The following is a 23,438-nucleotide window of genomic DNA, read 5'->3' as shown; positions in this document are numbered from 1 at the left end:
GTATTATTAACTGGCCGGAGTTTTGAGATCGCAGTAGACGTGAAGGACTATAATGCGTTAAGAGCTCGCTCAAGTACTGCGGAGCTAAACCATTTAGTGCTTTGTAAGTGATCAGCAATATTTTAAAATGTATACGATGTTTAATAGGCAGCCAATGCAGTGTTGACAGAACGGGGCTAATATGGTCATACTTCCTGGTTCTGGTAAGAACTCGAGCGGCTGCGTTTTGAACTAGCTGTAGTTTGTTTATTAAGCGTGCAGGGCAACCACCCAGTAGAGCATTACAATAATCTAGCCTTGAGCTCATGAACGCATGAACTAATTGTTCCGCATTATTCATTGAGAGCATATGACGTAATTTAGATATATTTTTAAGATGGAAAAATTTGGTTTTACAGATACTAGACACATGACTTTCAAATTAAAGATTGGTATCAAAGAGCACACACACACACACACACACACCTAGGTTCCTAACCAACGAAAAAGACTTGACAGAGCAGCCATCAAGTGTTAGACAGTACTCTAGATTATTACGTGTGGAAGTTTTTGTTCCAATCATTAGAATCTGTTTTTTTCTGAATTAAGCAGTGAATTAATTAGTAGGAAATTGCTTAGTAAGTTAATTGGTAAGTTTTTACTGCTTTTACTGCTACAAACTGATAACGGTCAGATAAGTATGATTTAACCCATGCTAATGCAATTCCACTAATGCCAACATATTTTCGAGTCTATTTATAAGAATGTTGTGGTCGATGTACTACGATCAAGTAACACCAATAGAGAGATACAACCACGATCGGATGATAAGAGCAAATCATTTGTGCCTCTAATGCTTCAGTACTATGGTTGTAGCAAGGTTCGTTGTTATGGGAAGGAGGCTGGAACCGGTGAACATTTAAAGATTTTAATAAACAAATAAAACAATTACAAAAATAAAAGTTCAAGCCAGCAGCCCCTCGCGGACGACTGCTGGCCACACAAAACAGAAACAACACATCAAATAAAACCAGGCCTGTTCCTCTCTCGACCTCCACTGTCGTCGCTCCTGCTTTATGCTTCCGCTCCTCCGTGAGAGATACGGGACCGGTGCGTCGCGCAGGTGTATAATCATATGAATAATCATATGCAAATCATATGCAGATGAGGATATGCATGTGCGCACTATCTTCCTCTGACTGGGATTTATAAAGTGAATCCTGCGCAGGTTCTGGCAAACGCACGGTTTTATAAGTCTGAATATGTTTTTGCGCACGCCATTTTTGGCTTTCGGGCGCACGTACACTTTTAGTAAGGATCCTACGCACAGTTTTATAAACGAGGCCCCTGGTCCTGATATGACATCACTGGTCACATGCTGTTGTTCTGGTCCTGATATGACATCACTGGTCACATGCTGTTGTTCTGGTCCTGATATGACATCACTGGTCACATGCTGTTGTTCTGGTCCTGATATGACATCACTGGTCACATGCTGTGCTGTTCTGGTCCTGATATGACATCACTGGTCACGTGTGTTTGCAGGATCTGATATGACATCACTGGTCACGTGTGTTTGCAGGATTTGATATGACATCACTGGTCACGTGTGTTTGCAGGATCTGATATGACATCACTGGTCACGTGTGTTTGCAGGATCTGATATGACATCACTGGTCACGTGTGTTTGCAGGATTTGATATGACATCACTGGTCACGTGTGTTTGCAGGATCTGATATGACATCACTGGTCACATGTGTGTTTGCAGGATCTGATATGACATCACTGGTCACGTGTGTTTGCAGGATCTGATATGACATCACTGGTCACATGTGTGTTTGCAGGATTTGATATGACATCACTGGTCACATGTGTGTTTGCAGGATCTGATATGACATCACTGGTCACGTGTGTTTGCAGGATCTGATATGACATCACTGGTCACATGTGTGTTTGCAGGATCTGATATGACATCACTGGTCACATGTGTGTTTGCAGGATCTGATATGACATCACTGGTCACATGTGTGTTTGCAGGATCTGATATGACATCACTGGTCACATGTGTGTTTGCAGGATCTGATATGACATCACTGGTCACATGTGTGTTTGCAGGATCTGATATGACATCACTGGTCACGTGTGTTTGCAGGATCTGATATGACATCACTGGTCACATGTGTGTTTGCAGGATCTGATATGACATCACTGGTCACATGTGTGTTTGCAGGATCTGATATGACATCACTGGTCACATGTGTGTTTGCAGGATCTGATATGACATCACTGGTCACATGCTGTGCTGTTCTGGTCCTGATATGACATCACTGGTCACATGCTGTGCTGTTCTGGTCCTGATATGACATCACTGGTCACATTTGTGTTTGCAGGATCTGATATGACATCACTGGTCACATTTGTGTTTGCAGGATCTGATATGACATCACTGGTCACATGTGTGTTTGCAGGATTTGATATGACATCACTGGTCACATGTGTGTTTGCAGGATCTGATATGACATCACTGGTCACGTGTGTTTGCAGGATCTGATATGACATCACTGGTCACATGTGTTTGCAGGATCTGATATGACATCACTGGTCACATGTGTGTTTGCAGGATCTGATATGATATCACTGGTCACATGTGTGTTTGCAGGATCTGATATGACATCACTGGTCACGTGTGTTTGCAGGATCTGATATGACATCACTGGTCACATGTGTGTTTGCAGGATCTGATATGACATCACTGGTCACATGTGTGTTTGCAGGATCTGATATGACATCACTGGTCACATGTGTGTTTGCAGGATTTGATATGACATCACTGGTCACATGTGTGTTTGCAGGATCTGATATGACATCACTGGTCACGTGTGTTTGCAGGATCTGATATGACATCACTGGTCACATGTGTGTTTGCAGGATCTGATATGACATCACTGGTCACATGTGTGTTTGCAGGATCTGATATGACATCACTGGTCACATGTGTGTTTGCAGGATCTGATATGACATCACTGGTCACATGTGTGTTTGCAGGATCTGATATGACATCACTGGTCACATGTGTGTTTGCAGGATCTGATATGACATCACTGGTCACATGTGTGTTTGCAGGATCTGACGGCTCTGGCGAAGGAACTGCGTGCGGTGGAGGACGTGCGGCCCCAACACAAAGCCACGGATTACTCTTCCTCCAGCGACGACTCCGGCACCACTGATGATGAAGATGATGAGGAGGTGGACCAGGACATCGGGGACGAGTCGACGTCCGGCCCTGAGGACTCGCGCGGAGGAGGGTGAGCTTACACAGAACCTGTACTCGCATCTGTTGGGTCAGCAGAGATTCAGGAAACACCACTCGGGTGCCCACTAGTATGATGGAGAGAATGCCTTGATTTAATGAATAATAGTGTTGTTCCAGATCCATGTGCTGTTATAATGCTCATCTAGACACAGTGGTTGTTTGATTGACAGCTCGTCTAGACTCAGTAATGGCGAGGCAGAAGCAGCGAAGACGATGGTCGTGCAGGACGATGATGCCTCCTCTACGCCATGCAAAGACAGCACACTCGTCATGAGACAGGTGACACACACACACACACACACACACTCACTCACTCTCACACACACGGTCTGATAACTGATGAGTGCAGATAGATTCTATTATTCAAAACTATAATAGTGTTCACACACAGTAAACAAATACACACATGTTGGACATTTGATTTGTTTCTTTATGTCCATTGTCACTGTTCCTTTATTTCATAATTTCATCACAGTCCTTGTTTTCTGTTAATTATGCATGTTTTTAATTCCTTTTTGTGAAGATTGTGTTTTAATTTTGTTTCACCTTCAGCTTTTTTTGTCTCAAATTGCAAGTTTAGCCCAGAAACACAGTTATGCAAAAGGAAAGGGAAAGAGATTTAAAAAGAGCCATGTGCTGATGGCATGAGTTTGCCTTTCTCAGTTCCAGAGATCAGGGCCTGTGACGCTGCTGGGTTCAGGCTGGAAAGAGGCTTGTTGTCCCAGTCCTGTAGAGATTGTGCAGAGGAACTGCTTTAGGGGGGCAAACCCTCTCCTGCCCGACCTGCTCCAGCAGAGTCAGCGCTCGCCCCCTGGCCCCGCCTCCTCGTCCCCTGGCTCCGCCTCCTCTCCCAGCAGCCCCGCCCTGTCCCCCATCAGTCCCTCGGACAGACTCCTGTGCCTGACAGAGGTACAACTGCTCTCTCTGATGGTGGGAGGTTTAGCTCTCTGTTAATCACTCTATCTCTTTATGATACTAATTCTTCTGGCAAACTCTTTCAACTGATTAACCAACATCACTAACCGGTTAATATGGTTTAACTGAGAGCCAAAGCGTGCTCAAACACACGGGGTCATGTGACTGACGGACATGTCTAGCAGTAGTTTTAACATCTGAATGAAAAACAGGAAGGTTTGATTATAAAACAATGTGCAGTCAAATGCTCAGAACAAACATGTAATCCTCCGACGCTATCCAGAACGTTGCTTGAAATAAACCATTCGCTCTTTCCTGATGCTGGGATCCTTCTGAGGTCTGTACGGAGACGCAAACTTTTGGGATGAAATTAGTATCTAAATGATTAACTCATGCAAGCACAATTATCAATGAACTTGATACATGTTGCAAATATGTTTTATCCATGTCTTTCAACTTGCGTGTGCAAAATTAAAAATTGAATGAATGTGTTACAATTTGTACAAATGCAGACATTTTTGTGAATACAAATGTTTTCTTTTGTATTAGTGTATCATAATTTGCGCATGCAAAAAAGAAGATATGCATGTGTGGATCAGATGACACGTGTGCATTCATTGACGTCTTTTCTGAGTCGATCTCATTTGATTCATTTGGATTTTGAGACTTTCTTTTCGCTGTTTTTAAGCATTTCACAACACACACACAAACAACTACACATGAATAGGCCTGGTGCTAATTATTAATGTGTGCACAACTACCCTTCTATTTGACAAATTCACAAATGTGCGTCGCTACATTTAAACTAATACAATACAACTTGTGTGTGCAAAATCCAGAATCACAAGAATGTGCAGCATTTTGTACAAATAGAGACATAGTTGTTAATACAAAACCTCAATTTTGTATTAATGTAGGTCAGAATGTGTGCATGCAACAAGTATAATGTGCATTTGTGGATGAGGTGACACGCGTGCATTCATTGACTCGTTTCTGAGTTGATCCTGTTTGATTCATTTGGATTTTGAGACTTTCATTTCGCCGGTTTCGCCTGGCACGATCCACACACAGCTGTCTGAGAAAACCTGCTACCACTAGATGGCAGTATTCTGCTAAAACCGACAACGGCAGTGGAATCAAGCGTTCTTCCCCATTTAAGACGCTTAATGGATTTGAGTGATATTGAAGTGATATTTAGTACACAATATAGGCCTACCTTATTAATAAAGCATAGCCTACTTTATAGAGGCAAACAGATTAAATCAGATTATGAACAACCCATATTGCTAACGTGCAATAGCGCGTTGCATGTTTAATAAGGTGTGAGTTATAATATCAGCGTCTTACTGCATTGATGTTAAGCTTGTTCGTAATAATCGGCTCTATGGGAGGAAAACTATATAGCCTACAGACAAGAGCCCATATGAACGCGACGCGGAACGTTTCACGTTTATGGCATTTTCCTTCCTGAGCCTGTTAAAATTAAAAAGCTTAACATGAAATTCTGCACTTGCGTTTAACTTTGCATGTGTATGGGAGAGCAACCGGTCCGAGAGCGCAGTGAAGTAGGTTTTAGGTTTGATATTCGCTGCATTTTCTAAAGGGACCATCAGCAAATTCCGCTCACAGTCAAAAAAATATAAACGTCCAATCATTCATTCAAATGAACGATACTTCCAGTGTTATAGTAAATGCCTGGTGGGCAGACTGACTTAAACTACTGTATGTCCAGCCAATATCTCGATTGAACAGTACATTGTTTTTTTATTTTTTATTACTGTAAATAGTTTTTCTATTCATGTTCCAAAGTTTTAGTACGTTCCTAGTGATCGTCATGTGAGATTTTGCATTATTCACCTGTAGTAAGTCACCAAAAACCCTTTTGGTGAATTACAGTAATTTTTTATTTAAAAAAAAAAATTGTTCACTGTAAATACATTAAGGGTGGTATTGGGACCATTTCACCTGTAGTAAGCCAGTCTAGTCACTAGGAACATACTACCACCATTTTGAACATGAAAAAACCCTTTTGGTGAATTACAGTATTTTTCCTCAGAATACAGGCTACATACATGAAGAGAAGTATTGTACAAATTTTACTTGTAAGTCAGTCTTACAGGAACCTTCTACGAGCTTTGGAATTTGAAAATGTGATTTTAAATATTAAAAGTAATTTTAATGAAAACAAATGATACGTTTTAACGCAGTTAGTGTAATTGGCAGACGTTCCCTTGTGCATCATGAGCTGTGGTAGCGCGTCAAAGCATTCTCATGTATGCAGCGATACACACGTAGGGCCTAGGTGATTTTCAATGAATATTTCATGTCGGTATACAATGGTTGCATATTGTTAAAACTCATCGTGCTATAGTAAGACTATATAACAGTGGCAAGGGTCAAGGGAAAACAAATGTCCTGCGAAAATCGTCTTTTAACATTTAAAAACAGACATTTTCAAATTCCAAAACTTGTATACAATGTGTTGTCAGCTAAAAATAAGCCTATTAACTCGACTGCGAAATTTCACGTTCTTTTTAACAGGCTCAGGAAGGAAAATGCCATTAACGTGAAACATTGCGCGTCGCGTTCATATGGGCTCTTGTCTGTAGGCTATATAGTTTTCCTCCCATAGAGCCGATTATTACGAAAAAGCTTAACATCAATGCAGTAAGACGCTGAAATTATAACTCACACCTTATTGAACATGCAACGCGCTATTGCACGTTAGCAATATGGGTTGTTCATAATCTGATTTAATCTGTTTGCCTCTATAAAGTAGGCTATGCTTTATTAATAAGGTAGGCCTATATTGTGTACTAAATATCACTTCAATATCACTCAAATCCATTAAGCGTCTTAAATGGGGAAGAACGCTTGATTCCACTGCCGTTGTCGGTTTTAGCAGAATACTGCCATCTAGTGGTAGCAGGTTTTCTCAGACAGCTGTGTGTGGATCGTGCCAGGCGAAACCGGCGAAATGAAAGTCTCAAAATCCAAATGAATCAAATAGGATCGACTCAGAAACGAGTCAATGAATGCACGCGTGTCACCTCATCCACAAATGCACATTATACTTGTTGCATGCACACATTCTGACCTACATTAATACAAAATTGAGGTTTTGTATTAACAACTATGTCTCTATTTGTACAAAATGCTGCACATTCTTGTGATTCTGGATTTTGCACACACAAGTTGTATTGTATTAGTTTAAATGTAGCGACGCACATTTGTGAATTTGTCAAATAGAAGGGTAGTTGTGCACACATTAATAATTAGCACCAGGCCTATTCATGTGTAGTTGTTTGTGTGTGTGTTGTGAAATGCTTAAAAACAGCGAAAAGAAAGTCTCAAAATCCAAATGAATCAAATGAGATCGACTCAGAAAAGACGTCAATGAATGCACACGTGTCATCTGATCCACACATGCATATCTTCTTTTTTGCATGCGCAAATTATGATACACTAATACAAAAGAAAACATTTGTATTCACAAAAATGTCTGCATTTGTACAAATTGTAACACATTCATTCAATTTTTAATTTTGCACACGCAAGTTGAAAGACATGGATAAAACATATTTGCAACATGTATCAAGTTCATTGATAATTGTGCTTGCATGAGTTAATCATTTAGATACTAATTTCATCCCATACAAACACAGTCTGAAAAGAGCTTGAGGAGCAGCTCGTCCTCAGTGTCAGCAGTGCGGGTCATCGGTCTGCTGTCCGCAGTGGCGTCGCCAGGGGAGGGGCCATGGGGGCACTGGCCCCCAAACTGATTGGCCCCCACCCTTCTACTTGTCTGTCACTCAAAAATTCGAATGATGTATTTTGGCTTGCATTTGAATAATTAACGGTTCGCCGTTGCTTCTCAACAACCGGACTAAGAATAGCGAGCTTCATTTTTCAACAAAAAAAAAGCTCATGTAAGTTGAGCTAATTTATATTCCTTTTTTTAATTAATTTTTTATTAGCGAGTTGTTGCAGCGCTAGATTTTGGTACCGTCTTCCAGTGTTAGGACAGACCAGGTTCGATGTCATTACAATGATCTGTGGCTGAATTAATGTAGGCTACATAACACAATCACGGTTTTCCTGTGTTGTGATTTTTTTTTCGGCCGATGCGCAAGTTTTATTGCAAGCCAGATGCCAACGCAAATCTTATGATGTTGATCTCACGTTCCACACTTTAAAAGCTGTAAATATCAGAGGTGGTGGTCATTTGCACTCAAATGTAAAGATTTCTAGTAAATTAAGAAAATTACTTGACTTTGACTTGAGACCGAATACTCTAAATTAAATCAGTGTCGTACCGCATGACTCGATAATGACTTTATAAGAATTGTAATTCAACTTTTAAAAAATCAATAAAAAATGATTGCGACATTAGCTAATATACAAACTGCGTGCCACGGAAGCCGCGGCGCCGGCGCCTCTGAACAGAGTCTGCGTGCTGATGACGCTGTGCAAGCAACAATACAGGAGAAGAGGAGAATCTTCGTATATTGTTTGTTTGGATTTAAACACTTCGAAATAGACCTTATTCATAAAAATACTTTTGGTGTATGCACAACTTGCAACCCGACTAATGTAACTGTCTATTATGGATAATTTCAAAGATATTTGATGTTGAGTTTTCTTGCTGTCTGAAACATACAATAGATCGTGTTTTTCTTCAAATATCTTGTATGTTGTGTGACACAATCTGGCTAATTTCTTGAATTTTGTGTCAAGCAAAGTGAACACTATGAGTCAAATTAAATTAGCGTGTAGGCCTAATGTATGTATTTTCAGTCAGTCTGGCCAAGAGACCATTCAAGCCCATTTCCAATCTTTCCAAATCGAGGCACCAATCACAAACGTTGAAGCTGGCTTTACACGATGATGAATGCTCTGATTGGTTTAGGTCTATCCAATTGCGCCCAGAGGCATTTGAGCGACGTCCGTTGGTGACGTCCCTGTGAATGAACCTTCCCCAGACCCTAACCCCCAGAGAAGGGTCTGGTGTCAACCAGGCTAATGACATCCAGAAACATTCTCAAATAAAAAACATGAATATAAATAGCAACGTAAATAAAATATTACTAAAATGTATATATACATTAAATAAATAGGCCTAATACTAAAATAACGCTGGTCTAATTAAGCTATTCTAAACTGTTTTTTATAAGATTCATATCATTTACAAACTAGACAATTTACAAACTAGACAATTTACAAATTAGCTACTTCTTCAAAAGGGTACTTTTAGTTGAACTATCTAACAGAAAGTATGGATATCTGACTAATTAGCCTTGGCATTTTTAGATTTTGTCTATTCAGTTTTATTGCAACTGCTACTATGCAAATTTAATGGATGGGTTAGGATGTGGATAAAGTTATTATTATTATTCACTCTTGACTCGCTCGTGTTCAGTGACGCCGGCGTCAGTGACTCTTGACTCGCTCGTGTCCAGTGAATCTTGACTCGCTCGTGTCCATTGACTCTTGACTCGCTCGTGTTCAGTGAAGCCGGCGTCAGTGACTCTTGACTCGCTCGTGTCCAGTGAATCTTGACTCGCTCGTGTCCATTGACTCTTGACTCGCTCGTGTTCAGTGAAGCCGGCGTCAGTGACTCTTGACTCGCTCGTGTCCAGTGAATCTTGACTCGCTCGTGTCCATTGACTCTTGACTCGCTCGTGTTCAGTGAAGCCGGCGTCAGTGACTCTTGACTCACTCGTGTTCAGTGAAGCCGGCGTCGGTGACTCTTGACCCGCTCGTGTTCAGTGAAGCTGGCGTCAGTGACTCTTGACTCGCTCGTGTTCAGTGAAGCCGGCGTCAGTGACTCTTGACTCACTCGTGTTCAGTGAAGCCGGCGTCGGTGACTCTTGACCCGCTCGTGTTCAGTGAAGCTGGCGTCAGTGACTCTTGACTCGCTCGTGTTCAGTGAAGCCGGCGTCAGTGACTCTTGACTCGCTCGTGTCCAGTGACTCTTGACTCGCTCGTGTCCAGTGACTCTTGACTCACTCGTGTCCAGTGACTCTTGACTCGCTCGTGTTCAGTGAAGCCGGCGTCAGTGACTCTTGACTCGCTCGTGTTCAGTGAAGCTGGCGTCAGTGACTCTTGACTCGCTCGTGTTCAGTGAAGCCGGCGTCAGTGACTTTTGACTCACTCGTGTTCAGTGAAGCCGGCGTCAGTGACTCTTGACTCGCTCGTGTCCAGTGACTCTTGACTCGCTCGTGTCCAGTGACTCTTGACTCGCTCGTGTCCAGTGACTCTTGACTCACTCGTGTTCAGTGAAGCCGGCGTCAGTGACTCTTGACTCGCTCGTGTCCAGTGACTCTTGACTCGCTCGTGTCCAGTGACTCTTGACTCGCTCGTGTCCAGTGACTCTTGACTCACTCGTGTTCAGTGAAGCCGGCGTCAGTGACTCTTGACTCGCTCGTGTCCAGTGACTCTTGACTCGCTCGTGTCCAGTGACTCTTGACTCGCTCGTGTCCAGTGACTCTTGACTCGCTCGTGTTCAGTGAAGCCGGCGTCAGTGACTCTTGACTCGCTCGTGTGCAGTGACGCCGGCGTCAGTGACTCTTGACTCGCTCGTGTTCAGTGAAGCCGGCGTCAGTGACTCTTGACTCGCTCGTGTTCAGTGAAGCCGGTGTCAGTGACTCTTGACTCGCTCGTGTTCAGTGAAGCTGGCGTCAGTGACTCTTGACTCGCTCGTGTCTAGTGAAGCCGGCGTCAGTGACTCTTGACTCGCTCGTGTTCAGTGAAGCTGGCGTCAGTGACTCTTGACTCGCTCGTGTTCAGTGAAGCCGGCGTCAGTGACTCTTGACTCGCTCGTGTCCAGTGACTCTTGACTCGCTCGTGTCCAGTGACTCTTGACTCGCTCGTGTCCAGTGACTCTTGACTCGCTCGTGTCCAGTGACTCTTGACTCGCTCGTGTCCAGTGACTCTTGACTCGCTCGTGTCCAGTGACTCTTGACTCGCTCGTGTCCAGTGACTCTTGACTCACTCGTGTTCAGTGAAGCCGGCGTCAGTGACTCTTGACTCGCTCGTGTCCAGTGACTCTTGACTCGCTCGTGTCCAGTGACTCTTGACTCGCTCGTGTCCAGTGACTCTTGACTCGCTCGTGTTCAGTGAAGCCGGCGTCAGTGACTCTTGACTCGCTCGTGTCCAGTGACTCTTGACTCGCTCGTGTCCAGTGACTCTTGACTCGCTCGTGTCCAGTGACTCTTGACTCACTCGTGTTCAGTGAAGCCGGCGTCAGTGACTCTTGACTCGCTCGTGTCCAGTGACTCTTGACTCGCTCGTGTCCAGTGACTCTTGACTCGCTCGTGTCCAGTGACTCTTGACTCGCTCGTGTTCAGTGAAGCCGGCGTCAGTGACTCTTGACTCGCTCGTGTCCAGTGACTCTTGACTCGCTCGTGTCCAGTGACTCTTGACTCGCTCGTGTCCAGTGACTCCTGACTCACTCGTGTTCAGTGAAGACGGCGTCAGTGACTCTTGACTCGCTCGTGTGCAGTGACGCCGGCGTCAGTGACTCTTGACTCGCTCGTGTTCAGTGAAGCCGGCGTCAGTGACTCTTGACTCGCTCGTGTTCAGTGAAGCCGGTGTCAGTGACTCTTGACTCGCTCGTGTTCAGTGAAGCTGGCGTCAGTGACTCTTGACTCGCTCGTGTCTAGTGAAGCCGGCGTCAGTGACTCTTGACTCGCTCGTGTTCAGTGAAGCTGGCGTCAGTGACTCTTGACTCGCTCGTGTTCAGTGAAGCCGGCGTCAGTGACTCTTGACTCGCTCGTGTCCAGTGACTCTTGACTCGCTCGTGTCCAGTGACTCTTGACTCGCTCGTGTCCAGTGACTCTTGACTCGCTCGTGTCCAGTGACTCTTGACTCGCTCGTGTCCAGTGACTCTTGACTCGCTCGTGTCCAGTGACTCTTGACTCGCTCGTGTCCAGTGACACTTGACTCGCTCGTGTCCAGTGACTCTTGACTCGCTCGTGTCCAGTGACTCTTGACTCGCTCGTGTCCAGTGACTCTTGACTCGCTCGTGTCCATTGACTCTTGACTCGCTCGTGTCCATTGACTCTTGACTCGCTCGTGTCCATTGACTCTTGACTCGCTCGTGTCCAGTGACTCTTGACTCGCTCGTGTCCAGTGAATCTTGACTCGCTCGTGTCCATTGACTCTTGACTCGCTCGTGTCCATTGACTCTTGACTCTCATCACAATGTAAATCCTTGCCCCTAAATGTACATAAATTGAAAGTACATGGTTACAGTTCAGACTGTTTTGGAAGAACTTGCAGCCACGCTCAATAAAGAAGAACTTCTGTTTGAACGCGATCCCAAAAGTCTCCTGGTCTCTGCTTAGAAGAAGGAAAAAGTTTCCTACAACACTCAACATCAGGCTGCCTACCATTCTGCTCTAAATACTGCATGTAAAACCTATTACTCAAGCATCATTGGGAATGCTGCAACAAATTCCAAATCTTTATTTAAGACTGTTGATAATCTTCTCAAACCAACTAAGGCCACTGTTCACTCCTCGGTTGACCAGTGTAATAAGTTTCTTCATTATTTCACTGGAAAGATTGAGGCCATATACAGCTCCTTAATCTCTATTACCCCAGTTGAGTCAGTTGATACTCAGCCTTTACATCCCCCGAAATTTACCTTTTCGAACTTTGAAATGGTTGGAGTCGATTTTATTACTAGTACAGTTAAGTCTATGAATTCAACCACCAGTATTTTAGATCCGGTTCCCTACTCAGTTATTATGAACTGCCTTGCATCAAATTACTTCCATCGTGAACTTATCGTTGAGTTCTGGAATTATTCCTCCAGAATTAAAAATAGCTGCCATTACACCAGTCCCCAAGAATCCTGGTTGTTATGTCTCTGATTTGTCCAATTACAGGCCTATCTCGAATCTTCCATTCTTGGCTAAAGTTCTGGAGCGTGTTGTGTTCTTTCAGTTAAATCATCACTTAGCACTGAACAGTCTTCTTGAACCTTTTCAATCTGGGTTCAGAAAAGGGCATAGTACTGAGACCGCTTTAGTGAGGGTTATAAATGATCTTCTTATTGTGGCAGATTCTGGTGCATGCAGTATTCTGGTCTTATTAGACCTTAGCAGTGTTGGGCAAGTTACTTTTAAAAATTAATTAGTTACAGTTACTAGTTACTTCTTCCAATAAGTAACTAAATTAGTTACTCAGTTACAAATTTTAAAAGTAACTAGTTACTTAAGAAAGTAACTATTGCGTTACTTTCAAGTAAAATTAAATTTTAAATGCTCAAATGTGACCCCACCTCTTTAACGGAACTTAAAATACATGTGCATGTTCAATTATTTATGATAAATCTGAATATTATAATGAAATGGACACTTAATACAATACATTATTAACAGAAACATGAAACATTGTACACACATCTAAAAAAAAATTTTTTTTGCTGTGGGACAAAGTGAGACTAGCCTCCAATCAAATGCCATGTATGTAGATATGTTTATATAGTGGATCAATGCAAATAACACAATAGATGTTTTGGAACTTTTGATATTTATTGCCCCTCAACAGGCCACAACTGGGCAAAATTAAATTAAGCTTGTTAAGCAATATACCAAAAAGAAATAACAAATATAGGCTATTCACTTTTGCCCAGGGCATAATGTGCCTTTCACGATTACATTCGTTCCTTTAATTTCTTGAAGGAAAAAGTAATGTCTACTTCCATTTAGAGAAGGCTACTTTTGGATTATTTGGGCTCGTCGCCATAGCTGTCTCTCGTTGACTGACTGGCTTGTGTTGTTCCTTGTGTGTCCTGTCCTGTCCGACTATGCGTTATGATGGGTCGTTCGCAATTCTTGAGCGTTAGTGATGATGGGTCGTTCGCGAATGAGCGTTAGGGATGATGGGTCGTTCGCGAATGAGCTTTTGATGGGTCGTTCGCGATTTGCGAATTCCGACTCTAGGAGCTGGCTCGCATATCTGAAGAGCCGACTCTATTTTTACAAATTTAGCCTATAGAAATTAAATAATTATGTAATAAAAATTTAAATATTATAGTCAAAGTCATTTAAAGAGCCGTTTGTGAGCCAAAAGAGCCGGCTCTTTTCAGTGAGCTGAGTCAAAAGAGCCGAATGCCCATCACTAGTACTATGCATGCTTTCGAACACCCGCCCAACTCTACCTCTGATTGGCTTACAATGAAATTTTACTCTACCTCAGCCAATCGTCAGCATTTATGTGCTTGTCTCGTGCTCTGCCCACTAACCAAGGAAGAACAGTATAAAAAGTATTTGCCTCTCACTCAGAGATCTAGTTGGTCTGGATGAAAAAAAAACAGCTTCATCAGTTATAGTAACGCGCCGCATTTTTTGGCAGTAACGGTAACGGCGTTATTAAGATGAGAAGAGTAATCAATTAGATTACTCGTTACTGGAAAAAGTAATGCCGTTAGTAAGTTATTCCCCTCACTGGACCTTAGTGCTGACTTCGACACTCTATGTCACTCTTTGTTGCTGGACAGGCTGGAAAATTGGCTGGGTCTTTGTGAAGTAGTTTTCAGTTGGTTTCGGTCTTATTTAACGAATCGTGCCCAGTTTGTAAGCTTCGGTAATCTTAAATCTGATACCGTGCCTATTCGACAGGGAGTTCCTCAGGGTTCAGTGTTGGGTCCAATTTTATTTAACATTTACATGCTTCCACTTGGGCAGATCATCAGAAAACATGGCCTTGGGTATCACTGTTATGCGGATGATACGCAGATTTACATCACTACTAGTCCTGATGTACATTGCTCATTAACAGCTTTGCAAAGTTGTCTAGCAGAGATTAGTATATGGATGCAAAATAACTTCCTGAAACTGAACGGCTCCAAAACAGAATTGATGCAGATTGGTACAGTGGCGGCTACTCGTAAGGCTGAGCAGATAAATGAGATTGTTGACTCTAGCATGGTAATTCCCACTTCACAGATGCGTAATCTTGGTGTAATTTTTGATCCACAGTTAAGATTTGAAGCACATATAAAACACATCTCTAAAACTGCTTTTTACCATCTGAGAAATGTGGCTCGACTTAGACCTTTTCTCTCCTTTGCAGACTCAGAAAGGCTTATACATGCCTTCATTACAACTAGGTTAGACTATTGTAATGCCTTGTTCTCTGGCCTTCCAGCTAAATCACTGAACAGGCTACAGTACATTCAAAACTCTGCCGCCCGGGTGCTCACTCGTACATCTCCTCGGGAACACATTACACCGGTGCTTTCACAGTTGCACTGGCTTCCCATAAATGCGAGAATTGATTTTAAAATTCTAATTTTAACATACAAGGCACGATATGGGACTGCACCAGAGTATCTTTGTGATCTCATTAGCCCTTATACTCCATCACGTTCTCTCCGTTCATCTAACTCTCTTCTACTGCATCAGCCACTGTGTGTAAGCTTAAGACCATTGGGGAAAGAGCCTTCTCACACAAAGCCCCCAAGCTATGGAATCTGCTTCCTCCGATAATCAGAAATGCACCAACTTTGGGAGACTTCAAAAGGTTGACTAAGACACATTTGTTTAAGGCTGCTTTTCCTTAATTGTTTTATTATCCTTGTTGTTTCTGTTTATCTTACTGTATGTGCTTTGGGTTTAAGAAAAGCGCATTACAAATAAAATTATTATTATTATTATAAAAGTATTGGGACAAATCCCCTCCAAATCCTTGAATTCAGGTGTTCCAATCACTTCCATGGCCACAGTTGTATAAAGCAAGCACTAGGCATGCAGACGCTTCTACACACATCTGTGAAAAAAGGGGTCACTCTCAGGAGCTCAGTGAACTCAAGGGTGGGACCGTGATCGGTTGTGACCTGTGCAATAAGTCCATTCATGAAATTTCCTCACTTCTAAATATTCCACAGTCAACTGTTATTCATATTATAACAAAGTGGAAGCAATTGGGAACAACAGCAACCCAGCCACGAAGTGGACGGCCATTTAAAATCACAGAGCGGGTCAGCGCATGCTGAGGCTCACAGAAGTCACCAACTTTCTGCAGAGTCAACAGCTACAGACCTCAAAACTTCTGTGGCCTTCAGATTAGCTCAAGAACAGTGTGTAAAGCTTCATGGAATGGGTTTCCATGGCCGCTTGCATGGTGTGATGCAATGGTGTAAAGCGTGTGATGCAGTGGAGTAAAGTGTGGGATGCAATGGTGTAAAGCGTGTGATGCAGTGGAGTAAAGTGTGGGTTGCAGTGGTGTAAAGTGTGGGATGCAGTGGTGTAAAGCGTGTGATGCAGTGGAGTAAAGTGTGGGTTGCAATGGTGTAAAGCGTGGGATGCAGTGGCGTAAAGCGTGGGTTGCTGTGGTGTAAAGAGTGGGATGCAGTGGAGTAAAGCGTGGGATGCAGTGGAGTAAAGCGTGGGATGCAGTGGAGTAAAGCGTGGGATGCAGTGGAGTAAAGCGTGGGATGCAGTGGAGTAAAGCGTGGGATGCAGTGGAGTAAAGCGTGGGATGCAGTGGAGTAAAGCGTGGGATGCAGTGGAGTAAAGCGTGGGATGCAGTGGAGTAAAGCGTGGGATGCAGTGGAGTAAAGCGTGGGATGCAGTGGAGTAAAGCGTGGGATGCAGTGGAGTAAAGCGTGGGATGCAGTGGAGTAAAGCGTGGGATGCAGTGGAGTAAAGCGTGGGATGCAGTGGAGTAAAGCGTGGGATGCAGTGGAGTAAAGCGTGGGATGCAGTGGAGTAAAGCGTGGGATGCAGTGGAGTAAAGCGTGGGATGCAGTGGAGTAAAGCGTGGGATGCAGTGGAGTAAAGCGTGGGATGCAGTGGAGTAAAGCGTGGGATGCAGTGGAGTAAAGCGTGGGATGCAGTGGAGTAAAGCGTGGGATGCAGTGGAGTAAAGCGTGGGATGCAGTGGAGTAAAGCGTGGGATGCAGTGGAGTAAAGCGTGGGATGCAGTGGAGTAAAGCGTGGGATGCAGTGGAGTAAAGCGTGGGATGCAGTGGAGTAAAGCGTGGGATGCAGTGGAGTAAAGCGTGGGATGCAGTGGAGTAAAGCGTGGGATGCAGTGGAGTAAAGCGTGGGATGCAGTGGAGTAAAGCGTGGGATGCAGTGGAGTAAAGCGTGGGATGCAGTGGAGTAAAGCGTGGGATGCAGTGGTGTAAAGCGTGGGATGCAGTGGAGTAAAGCGTGGGATGCAGTGGCGTAAAGCGTGGGGTGCAGTGGCGTAAAGCGTGGGGTGCAGTGGCGTAAAGCGTGGGGTGCAGTGGCGTAAAGCGTGGGGTGCAGTGGCGTAAAGCGTGGGGTGCAGTGGCGTAAAGCGTGGGGTGCAGTGGCGTAAAGCGTGGGGTGCAGTGGCGTAAAGCGTGGGGTGCAGTGGCGTAAAGCGTGGGGTGCAGTGGCGTAAAGCGTGGGGTGCAGTGGCGTAAAGCGTGGGGTGCAGTGGCGTAAAGCGTGGGGTGCAGTGGCGTAAAGCGTGGGGTGCAGTGGCGTAAAGCGTGGGGTGCAGTGGCGTAAAGCGTGGGGTGCAGTGGCGTAAAGCGTGGGGTGCAGTGGCGTAAAGCGTGGGGTGCAGTGGCGTAAAGCGTGGGGTGCAGTGGCGTAAAGCGTGGGGTGCAGTGGCGTAAAGAGTGGGGTGCAGTGGAGTAAAGCGTGGGATGCAGTGGCGTAAAGCGTGGGATGCAGTGGCGTAAAGCGTGGGGTGCAGTGGCGTAAAGCGTGGGGTGCAGTGGCGTAAAGGGTGGGGTGCAGTGGAGTAAAGCCTGGGATGCAGTGGTGTAAAGAGTGGGATGCAGTGGTGTAAAGCGTGGGATGCAGTGGTGTAAAGCGTGGGATGCAGTGGTGTAAAGAGTGGGATGCAGTGGTGTAAAGAGTGGGATGCAGTGGTGTAAAGCGTGGGATGCAGTGGTGTAAAGAGTGGGATGCAGTGGTGTAAAGAGTGGGATGCAGTGGTGTAAAGAGTGGGATGCAGTGGTGTAAAGCGTGGGGTGCAGTGGTGTAAAGAGTGGGGTGCAGTGGTGTAAAGCGTGGGGTGCAGTGGTGTAAAGGGTGGGATGCAGTGGTGTAAAGAGTGGGATGCAGTGGTGTAAAGCGTGGGATGCAGTGGTGTAAAGCGTGGGATGCAGTGGTGTAAAGAGTGGGATGCAGTGGTGTAAAGAGTGGGATGCAGTGGAGTAAAGTGTGGGATGCAGTGGAGTAAAGAGTGGGATGCAGTGGTGTAAAGTGTCGGATGCAGTGGTGTAAAGCGTGGGATGCAGTGGTGTAAAGCGTGGGATGCAGTGGTGTAAAGCGTGGGATGCAGTGGTGTAAAGAGTGGGATGCAGTGGTGTAAAGAGTGGGATGCAGTGGTGTAAAGAGTGGGGTGCAGTGGTGTAAAGTGTGAGGTGCAGTGGTGTAAAGAGTGGGATGCAGTGGAGTAAAGAGTGGGATGCAGTGGTGTAAAGAGTGGGATGCAGTGGTGTAAAGTGTGGGGTGCAGTGGTGTAAAGAGTGGGATGCAGTGGTGTAAAGAGTGGGATGCAGTGGAGTAAAGTGTGGGATGCAGTGGTGTAAAGTGTCGGATGCAGTGGTGTAAAGTGTGGGATGCAGTGGTGTAAAGCGTGGGATGCAGTGGTGTAAAGCGTGGGATGCAGTGGTGTAAAGCGTGGGATGCAGTGGTGTAAAGCGTGGGATGCAGTGGTGTAAAGCGTGGGATGCAGTGGTGTAAAGCGTGGGATGCAGTGGTGTAAAGCGTGGGATGCAGTGGTGTAAAGCGTGGGATGCAGTGGTGTAAAGCGTGGGATGCAGTGGTGTAAAGAGTGGGATGCAGTGGTGTAAAGAGTGGGATGCAGTGGTGTAAAGTGTGGGATGCAGTGGTGTAAAGAGTGGGATGCAGTGGTGTAAAGTGTGGGATGCAGTGGTGTAAAGTGTGTGATGCAGTGGTGTAAAGCGTGGGATGCAGTGGTGTAAAGCGTGGGATGCAGTGGTGCAAAGCGTGGGATGCAGTGGTGTAAAGCGTGGGATGCAGTGGTGTAAAGCGTGGGATGCAGTGGTGTAAAGCGTGGGATGCAGTGGTGTAAAGCGTGGGATGCAGTGGTGTAAAGCGTGGGATGCAGTGGTGTAAAGCGTGGGATGCAGTGGTGTAAAGAGTGGGATGCAGTGGTGTAAAGTGTGGGATGCAGTGGTGTAAAGAGTGGGATGCAGTGGTGTAAAGAGTGGGATGCAGTGGTGTAAAGTGTGGGATGCAGTGGTGTAAAGAGTGGGATGCAGTGGTGTAAAGTGTGGGATGCAGTGGTGTAAATTGTGTGATGCAGTGGTGTAAAGCGTGGGATGCAGTGGTGTAAAGCGTGGGATGCAGTGGTGTAAAGCGTGGGATGCAGTGGTGCAAAGCGTGGGATGCAGTGGTGTAAAGCGTGGGATGCAGTGGTGTAAAGCGTGGGATGCAGTGGTGTAAAGAGTGGGATGCAGTGGTGTAAAGCGTGGGATGCAGTGGTGCAAAGCGTGGGATGCAGTGGTGCAAAGCGTGGGATGCAGTGGTGTAAAGCGTGGGATGCAGTGGTGTAAAGCGTGGGATGCAGTGGTGTAAAGAGTGGGATGCAGTGGTGTAAAGAGTGGGGTGCAGAGGTGTAAAGCGTGGGATGCAGTGGTGTAAAGCGTGGGATGCAGTGGTGTAAAGCGTGGGATGCAGTGGTGTAAAGCGTGGGATGCAGTGGTGTAAAGAGTGGGGTGCAGAGGTGTAAAGCGTGAGATGCAGTGGTGTAAAGCGTGGGATGCAGTGGTGTAAAGTGTGGGATGCAGTGGTGTAAAGCGTGGGATGCAGTGGTGTAAAGCGTGGGATGCAGTGGTGTAAAGCGTGGGATGCAGTGGTGTAAAGTGTGGGATGCAGTGGTGTAAAGCGTGGGATGCAGTGGTGTAAAGCGTGGGATGCAGTGGAGTAAAGCTGGACTCTAGAGCAGTGGAGACGTGTTCTCTGAAGTGACGGATCACACTTATCTGTCTGGCAATCCGATGGTCGAGTCTGGGTTTGGCGTTTTCCAGAAGAACAGTATTTGCGTGACTGCATTGTGCCAAGTGTAAAGTTTGGTGGAGGGGGGATTACGGGGTGGGGTTGTTTTTAAGGGCTCGGCCTCTTAGTTCCACTGAAAAGAACTCTTAATGCTTCAGCATACAAAGACATTTTGGAAAATTTCATGCTACCAACTTTGTGGGAGAGTTTGGTGATGTTCCTGTTCCAGCGTGACTGCGCTCCAGTGCACAGAGCAGGTCCATAAACACATGGATGAGGAGTGTGGTGTGGAGGAACTGGACTGGCTGCACAGAGTCCTGATCTCAACCCGATAGAACAGCTTTGGGATGAGCGGAGACTGAGAGCTTCTCGTCCAACATCAGTGCCGGACCTCACTAATGCGCTTCTAGAAGAATGGTCAAACATTCCCATAAACACTCCTAACCCTTGAGGAAAGCCTTCCCAGAAGAGCTGAAGCTGTTATTGCTGCAGGTGGAGCAACTCCATATTAAACCCTACGGATCAGGAATGGGATGTCATTAAAGTTCATGTGCATGTAAAGGCAGACGTCCCAAAGCTTTTGGCAATATAGTGAATATTAACAAGACCTGAATAGATTTTATTTCTATCCTTTTTTTTCTCTCTCCTTTTTGTACATTAAAACAAATAAAATGAATAAAAGCAGTACTTTTGTGTCAGTGGTGATGAAGCATAGCTAATTTTATTAATGTATTTAATTACAAAACATTGTCATGGTTATATCATTATTGATAATATCCTAATACACTTCAGCACTGTTTGACATTTAATTGTGACTTTTCTTCATATTATTGATAATATTATTATGAGTTTACTTCTCAATTGGATTCAGATTTTTGGCAAAGTCCACAGTCAGCCGACGTCTATTTCCCAATATTTTGAATCCAGTGGAAGACAGCGGTTTACGTCGTCAAGCCCTTAAAACACCATTTCTTTGCAAACTGAACTGATCTGTACAGGCTGAACAAGACTAAAACAACGTCACAACATATGAGCTATGTGCGCTTGTGCAATGAGAAGAATCTCTTCTTCGCTGTTATGCGTATGATTGTCACGTAACTGAACCCCAGAAACCAAGAAAAGAGAAATGCTTTTGCCAGAGGTGTTTCTCCTTCAGCTTGCTTGCATCCATATTCTCCCTTGTTGTTCCTTTCTTATTCTAAGAATTGCAATGATCATTGTTTCCATCAGTCTATTCGTATTTTTTTTTCACCAACCACCATCAAGTCATTCATATTGATCATTTGTGTGTTTAGTTCTAGTTGAGTTTTTTCAAACTTTCCTACATTTCCTGAAGTGTTTTCTGATTGTTTGCTGCCGGTCCTCTCGCAGACTCCCACTGTGCCGAAGCACAAGTCTTCCTCCTCGTTCACGCCCTTCATCGACCCGCGCCTCCTCCAGGTGTCTCCGTCCACCGGCAGCGCGCTCAATAACGCTGGTGAGTGTGTGTGAGAGCCAACGGGACGCTTCTGCTGCTCTGGGAGAACACTGATTTCTGAAATGATTTGTGGTAATCAACATTATGCCTCCAGATGCAGAGAATTATTATGACATCTGTGAGAAATACGTATTTATCCATATACATACAGTACACTCACGGAAACAATAGAGTGAATCTCAACTGCTTGATCACTTTTGAAATACGATTGAGTCATGAAGATGATTAGATGATATAAACATTAAGACCATGGTTTTCTGTAAAGCTGTGTGTGTGAAAGTGCTACCCAGATAAATGTGAGTTGATTTGCCCAAACATCGTGATGTTCCTCAGGTTACAGTAATGATGCTCGACTGCAGGAGGCTCTGCGTCAGGACGCGTCCCGTAAGGGTTCGGTGGTCAACGTCAATCCTGTCAACACTCGGCCACAGAACGACACGCCAGAGATACGCAAATACAAGAAGAGGTTCAACTCAGAGATCTTGTGCGCTGCTCTGTGGGGTGAGTCCCGCTCTGAAGAGTCCGACACCAGTCCACCACTCCAACACCAGTCCACCACTCCAACACCAGTCCACCACTCCGACACCAGTCCAACACTCCAACAGCAGTCCACCACTCCAACACCAGTCCACCACTCCAACACCAGTCCACCACTCCAACACCAGTCCACCACTCCAACAGCAGTCCGAACCCAATCCAACTCCAGTCCACCACTCCAACACCACTCCAACACCAGTCCACCACTCCAACACCAGTCCACCACTCCAACACCAGTCCAACACTCCGACACCAGTCCAACACTCCAACACCAGTCCGAACCCAATCCAACACCAGTCCGACACCAGTCCACCACTCCAACACCAGTCCACCAGTCCACCACTCCAACACCAGTCCACCACTCCGACACCAGTCCAACACTCCAACAGCAGTCCACCACTCCAACACCAGTCCACCACTCCAACACCAGTCCACCACTCCAACACCAGTCCACCACTCCAACAGCAGTCCGAACCCAATCCAACTCCAGTCCACCACTCCAACACCACTCCAACACCAGTCCACCACTCCAACACCAGTCCAACACTCCGACACCAGTCCAACACTCCAACACCAGTCCGAACCCAATCCAACACCAGTCCGACACCAGTCCACCACTCCAACACCAGTCCACCACTCCAACACCAGTCCGAACCCAGTCCAACACCAGACCAACACCAGTCCTCCACCAGTGTTGGTGTGGTGTCGGACTGGTGTCGGACTGGTGTCGGACTGGTGTCGGACTGGTGTCGGACTGGTGTCGCCAGTCCACCACTCCAACACCAGTCCGACTCCACCAGTCCAACACCACTCCGACACCAGTCTAACACCACTCCGACACCAGTCTAACACCACTCCGACACCAGTCTAACACCACTCCGACACCAGTCTGACACCAGTCTAACACCACTCCGACACCAGTCTGACACCAGTCTAACACCACTCCAACACCAGTCTAACACCACTCCGACACCAGTCTGACACCAGTCTAACACCAGTCTAACACCACTCCGACACCAGTCTAACACCACTCCGACACCACTCCGACACCAGTCTAACACCACTCCGACACCAGTCTGACACCAGTCTAACACCACTCCGACACCAGTCTGACACCAGTCTAACACCAGTCTAACACCACTCCGACACCAGTCTAACACCACTCCGACACCACTCCGACACCAGTCTAACACCACTCCGACACCACTCCGACACCAGTCTGACACCAATCTAACACCACTCCGACACCAGTCC

General features: G+C 45.5%; 1 protein-coding gene across 3 annotated transcripts in view; it reads left to right on the top strand.

Moving 5' to 3' along the window:
- Nucleotides 1-23,438, top strand: part of LOC307001466 (mitogen-activated protein kinase kinase kinase kinase 4-like) — a 147,071-nt gene that overhangs the window by 99,479 nt on the left and 24,154 nt on the right. For 2 of the 3 annotated variants that reach the window (XR_013798245.1, XM_079617972.1), the window contains exons 16-20: nucleotides 3,104-3,285; nucleotides 3,464-3,572; nucleotides 3,957-4,202; nucleotides 21,542-21,647; nucleotides 21,981-22,148. Coding sequence is in view for 2 of the 3 variants with exons in the window: in XM_079617972.1 (XP_079474098.1) it covers nucleotides 3,104-3,285; nucleotides 3,464-3,572; nucleotides 3,957-4,202; nucleotides 21,542-21,647; nucleotides 21,981-22,148 (811 nt within the window). In the remaining variant the exon portion in view is untranslated. The remainder of the gene's footprint in view (nucleotides 1-3,103; nucleotides 3,286-3,463; nucleotides 3,573-3,956; nucleotides 4,203-21,541; nucleotides 21,648-21,980; nucleotides 22,149-23,438) is intronic. The other variant, XM_079617973.1, reaches the window with a different exon arrangement.

The sequence above is a fragment of the Phoxinus phoxinus genome, assembly GCF_949152265.1.
Source record: "Phoxinus phoxinus genome assembly, chromosome: 7".
In the NCBI taxonomy this organism is placed as follows: domain Eukaryota; kingdom Metazoa; phylum Chordata; class Actinopteri; order Cypriniformes; family Leuciscidae; genus Phoxinus; species Phoxinus phoxinus.
This window is presented reverse-complemented; position numbering and strand designations above follow the sequence as displayed.